The following is a 5,126-nucleotide window of genomic DNA, read 5'->3' as shown; positions in this document are numbered from 1 at the left end:
TGAGTTCACGCAGACCCATCAGACACCGTCTAGGAAGGGGCTTGGTGGGGTGAGCTCTGTGGCAGAATACCATCTCTGTCTCTCCCCAAACTGCTATCTGACAATTTGGTTACCCTGGTCACTGCAGAGGGCAGGCAGCCCTGCCCGCATCTGCTTCAGGTAACCCTGAGTGGTAACCTGAGCTGGATACATTCCTGAGAGAGGGAGAAACCTGCTCCCTCTGCCTACATGACTGACCACATGTACCTGGGTGGGGGCTTAAACTCCCTATTGGTCTAAGCAATGCCAACATGACTGGGAGGGGTGTAAAGACTCTGCCAGTCTACCCGCCAACCAGTGATGTATTTCAAATTGGTTGGCTGGCAGCCAACAATTGCTGTTCTTCATTGGATCAGGTAAATGAGGTCATAAGGTCCATATAAGTGAAGAACTGCCGGGGGGGAGCCATGGTGAAAACTCATAGAGAAGTTGGACCACCTGAAATTTGCTCTCTCTCTTGAAACTCATGATCAATGAACTGTTTGCCTCCAGAGGGAATCTCCACCTGCCTCTGGATGATACTTGTGGGTAAGTTACCTGAGATCTAACTAGATACATAGCTTGCAGTAACTCAGATATGTGATCAAAGGCTACCGTGCCACTGTTTTCTCTAAGGTATTTCTTTGATATTGCTCTACCCTGTACCCTATTCCAAACCTACTCCTTGTAACCAATAAAGTTTTCCTTTGTACCTATCATGGGAGACTTTTTGGAAGAGGGTCTAGATTATGCCTTGGAGTCCCCTTGGTTTGGCTGACTAAGGGAGGCCACTGTTTGTGCTTCAGGCTGAGGGAAGCACCCCAAGTTCTTGCAGTGGGTCAAGTACCCTCAAAGACTAATAGGCCTGTGTTTCCCAGAGGGCACAGGTCCTAGATCAGTCCAGACTCTGGGTGGTGGTGGCGTTACCCCCAGGCTTGCGGGTGTGCTCCAGGAAGGGGGATGGCCTGATACGTGGCACCCTCAGGGAGGCACTCAGAGCCTGGAAGGTGGTCAGGTTCAGTGAGGTGGGCGGCTCAGCGCAGAAGCTGCCCCTACCGGCCCACCACAAGCTCTAGTTATGGAACACATCTGTGACTGGGAGAGAGGCCAGATGAGCTTTGGAGACTAACAAGCCATTCCTACAGGCTGGAGCTGTAGCAGTTGAAGTCTCAGCTCAAGACTTAAGGCCATGGAGACCAGATCATCTGCAGACCACGTGGCACATGGGGTATTTCCTCCTTCCCAAGATGCCAACAGTGCCCCAACCCTGCTACAAGAACTACCTGACCCTCCTGTTAGTGACTGTGTGCCCATCTCCTGTGCCCTGGGGGAGTGGGCCCTGTAACCTGCAAGAGCAAAGTCCCATCAGACCTGAATCAGTTGCAGGGACCTGTCATCCTTGGTGACCCTATAGACAGGGTGCAAGGCTGTACCCTGAGGGCCAAATCTTAGCACCCATGAGCCGTGGGGTCCCCTTGCCCAGAGCCAGTACTGGGAAGCTGTGAAGTGACTCCAGGAAGGTGGGAAGGTCCCAAGCCAGGCTCCTGCCTTGGTCCCTCCGTAGCCCCAGGTGTGTGCAGAAACTTGTGCACGCTTGGCTGCAGCAATGATCTAGTGATGGAGCTGCCAGGGGAAGGAGAAGAGTTACAGTGCAGCAGCTCAGAAGGATGTCCCTGGTGACGTGCAGTTCCTGTCCATCCACCTCATGTACATGATGCTTTTTGGTTATTGTCTGAGCGTGCGTGTATGTGTGAAGGTATGTTGTGTGTGTGTGTGGGAGGGTGCACGCACATGAGCACATGTACACTATTCTAAAAAAAAAGAGTATTTTGAGGGTGTGGTGGAGGAACGTGATGTCTGTGAATTGCTCATGGTACGTGGTGAAGTCTCTGTCAATGGTGCTGTGCCGGGTGCCTCACAAGAACAGAAGAGCTGCCCTGTGTTGGCTCAGACCCCAGGACCATCCTGCCCTGTCTTCGGTCTCAAACAGCAGCAGAGGCTGGATGCCAGAAGAAAAAGTGATCAGGGAACAACCAGGGTTTTTCCCTGCTCCTCTCTCACTTGCAGCCTCAAGCATTTGGGGTCAAGGCAGGTCTGATGCAGAGCCTGTGCACCTCACTCCCTGGTATATACTGACTGATGCCCCACTCCTCCGAGCACATGTTCAGTCCTTTTCTGGGATGCAGCAGCCAATGCAATGCCAGTGCAGACAACATTGAGGCTCCTGGTGCCCCAGTTCCCAGGGATGGTGAAGGGGGCTGAGGCTAGAAACAGTGTAGGCCGAGCCCGGTTCTGGCACCAGGCCATGACATTCAAACCTGCACAGTCCTGGAGCCCCCACCAGTCCTTTCTGCACGGGGGGAGGGAAGGCCTTGGCTGCTGGAGCCAATGACAGGGCTATGGCCATGCTTAGCTGCACCCATCTAATTTTGAGACCACTTCTGCTTCTGCCTGATGCTCCGGCACTTCCCTCCTGCTGGGACGTGCTGCACTAGACTTCAGTGCCCCACCACCAGGATGGGTGAAAGTGTGACATATGCTGATCTGCGGTTCTCCAAGGCCCCCCAAGGATGGAGCATGACCCCCCGGGTGCAGGTTTCAGGTAAGAGCCAAGATGCCTCCACCACCCATCCCGTCCACAGCCCCACACCCTGACCAACGCCTGTATCTGCAGCACCACCAGTCCCGGACGAGGCTGACGACACGTATGAGAACCTCCAGCTGGGCCCAGTGGGTGAGGGGCCAGCTGGGCATGGGGCCCAGCGGCACAGAGGTGAGTGCAAGGCCATCCTGTGCCCTGCCCAGGGCTCCCCAGCAGGGATGGAGAGAGCTCACAAGGGTGCACAGCTGGCTCGGGTGGGAAACAGGATGGCAGGGGCTGAGATCAGATGATAGACGGGGCAGGGGATGGAGGGGCTGTCCTGGTCCAGGGCTGAGGGGTGGGCTTTGCTTGCTGTGCCCAGGCTTCAGGGCAGAGCAGGGTGCGTGGCTGCCCCAGGCTCCAGGGCTTTGCTGGTGTCCACATGGGTCAGGAAGGAGTGTTTCCCCCTCCCCAGTTGCTGCAGGCATCAGGGTTTCCTCTCCTGGCCTCAGAGGTGCTGGGTGTTGGCTGCAGAGAGGCACTGGGCTGTGTGGGTATGAGCGTGGGCAGGGCTGGAGGCACTGTGCACATTCACCCGTTCAGACACATTCACATGCTTGCTCATACATGGCAGTTCCCTGTGGGTGATGCTGCCACCTTCCTTGCAGCCCACGCCGGGGCAGAGGGCAGGGCTGTGCCAATGCTCCTGCTGGGACCAGTCCTGCAGGGTCCTTTCTAGAGGTTCTCACCCCTGTGCTCAGACTCAGCCTCAGGATGCACTGGGAGCAGGAAGGGTGGGAGCAGGTGTGGGGGGAGGATCTCGTTCCTCCCCAGATCCTTCCTGCCCTGGCAGAGCAACTCGCTGGCAGCAGTGGGTCAGGAGAGGCTTCAGGCCTGCTGTCCTGTCCCTGGTATGGGGGGGCCACAGGGGCTGAAGGTGCCTGGGCTGGTCCCATGGTGCCTCATCCCTTTATCTCTTGCAGAGCCCCTGTGGAGAGCACAGCCCTTGTCCCTGGGCCTGCTGGCAGCCTGCCTGGTCCTGCTGACCACCACCATTGCCCTGGGGGTCTGCTGTGAGTCGATCCCCGCTGGGCTGGCAGGGAGAAGGGGGGTGGAGAGATGGGCAAGGGTGGATGTAGTGTGTGTGAGACAGGAGACATTTGTTCCCGTGCCCGCATTCATGTCCGTGCCCTGGTGCTGTCTTGGGAGGGTCCTGCCAGCTGCATCACCCCTGTGGCTCTGGGGGTTGGGTGGAGGTGTGAGCATGGTGGTGTCCTGCCCCTGCTGTGGCTGCAGCACCCAGCCAGGGGTGCCCTGGTTGCTGACTGCCCTGTGCCCACAGACTGGCAGGAGGGGCAGCAGCTGCAGCAGGCGTCCCATGCCCACACGACCGAGCGTGAGGGCCTGTTGCAGCAGGTGGGAACCCAGGAGAAGCGGCTGGGGCAGACAGGTGCGGCGCTGGCACTGGCCCACGATCAGCTGAAGAAGGCCCAGGAGGCACTGAGGCAGATGCAGGAAGAGAGGGACCGCAGCCAGGAGGAGCTGCACGGCCGGGATGCGGAGCTGCAGGAAACGAGGTTGAAGCTGAAGTCGGCCAAAGTGGAGCTGCAGCAGACCACGGAAGCGCTTCGAGAGGTCAGGGTGGAGCTGGCACAGGCACGACAGGACATGAACCACAGACAGGAGGAGCTTCAGAAGTCCAGGGCAGAGCTGCTTGAGACCAGGGTGCAGCTGAAGCTGGCACAGGAACAGGCCCACAACCTGCAGCAGCAGCTGGACAAGGCTGTCAGAGCCCAGGCCAGCATGTGGCCCTCCCAGGTCACAGGTAGCCCTTTGTGGTGCACAGCCCCCAGGTGCAGGGCAGTGCCCAGCCCCATAATGGAGGGGTCAAGCGCATGGGTGTGTTGGGCACTGCAGGAGGTGTCTTTGGGGAGGGTCAGGTACAGCCCTGGGGATGGTGCAAGTCTATGAGACCCCGGGCAGCCCAGCCCATGCTGCTGGGAGGACAGGTGTGTGGGATCTGCTGGGCTGGGAACTTGTGGGGATGTTGGGCAGGGCATGGGCTTCTGGGATGGCAGAGCCATTCTCAGAGCTGAGCCCTGACCTCAGAGCTGAGCCTGATCAGCCCCTGCACCCAGGATCCTCCCGCCCAGTACAGAACAGGCCCCGGGCCCCTATTGCTGACAGAGAGACCTGTAAGCTGAAGCACATGTCAGGGGCATGCATGTGAGCAGCTCTCTGTTCCCAGACTGCTGCCCAGAGGCCTGGGTGCTGTACGGTGGGAAGTGCCTCTTCCTCTCAAAGCAGAAAAAGACCTGGGACCAAAGCAAACAGGAGTGTCAACGGATAAAATCCCGACTCCTCATCCCCCGGGACTGGGACCACACTGCCATGGAGGTACTGGGATGCAGGGCCTGGGATGCATTGGGAAGACTGTGTGGCGGGCCAGTAGGGGGTGCTCCTGCGTTGAGCCGCCCACCTCCCCGCGCCCGACCACCTTCCAGGCTCCGAGTGCCTCCCTGGGGTG

The 5,126-nt window shown here is 58.5% G+C and overlaps 1 protein-coding gene across 1 annotated transcript in view; it reads left to right on the top strand.

Annotated features, from left to right (window-relative positions):
• The first annotated feature begins 2,535 nt into the window (after positions 1–2,535).
• LOC106723237 (B-cell differentiation antigen CD72-like) overlaps positions 2,536–5,126 on the top strand; it is a 4,324-nt gene continuing 1,733 nt past the window's right edge. The window contains exons 1-6 of the mRNA XM_025195074.1: positions 2,536–2,620; positions 2,693–2,791; positions 3,583–3,672; positions 3,942–4,087; positions 4,235–4,424; positions 4,848–4,996. Coding sequence (XP_025050859.1) covers positions 2,536–2,620; positions 2,693–2,791; positions 3,583–3,672; positions 3,942–4,087; positions 4,235–4,424; positions 4,848–4,996 — 759 coding nt within the window. The remainder of the gene's footprint in view (positions 2,621–2,692; positions 2,792–3,582; positions 3,673–3,941; positions 4,088–4,234; positions 4,425–4,847; positions 4,997–5,126) is intronic.

Source organism: Alligator sinensis, unplaced genomic scaffold, assembly GCF_000455745.1.
Source record: "Alligator sinensis unplaced genomic scaffold, ASM45574v1 scaffold595_1, whole genome shotgun sequence".
Taxonomy (NCBI): domain Eukaryota; kingdom Metazoa; phylum Chordata; order Crocodylia; family Alligatoridae; genus Alligator; species Alligator sinensis.
This window is presented reverse-complemented; position numbering and strand designations above follow the sequence as displayed.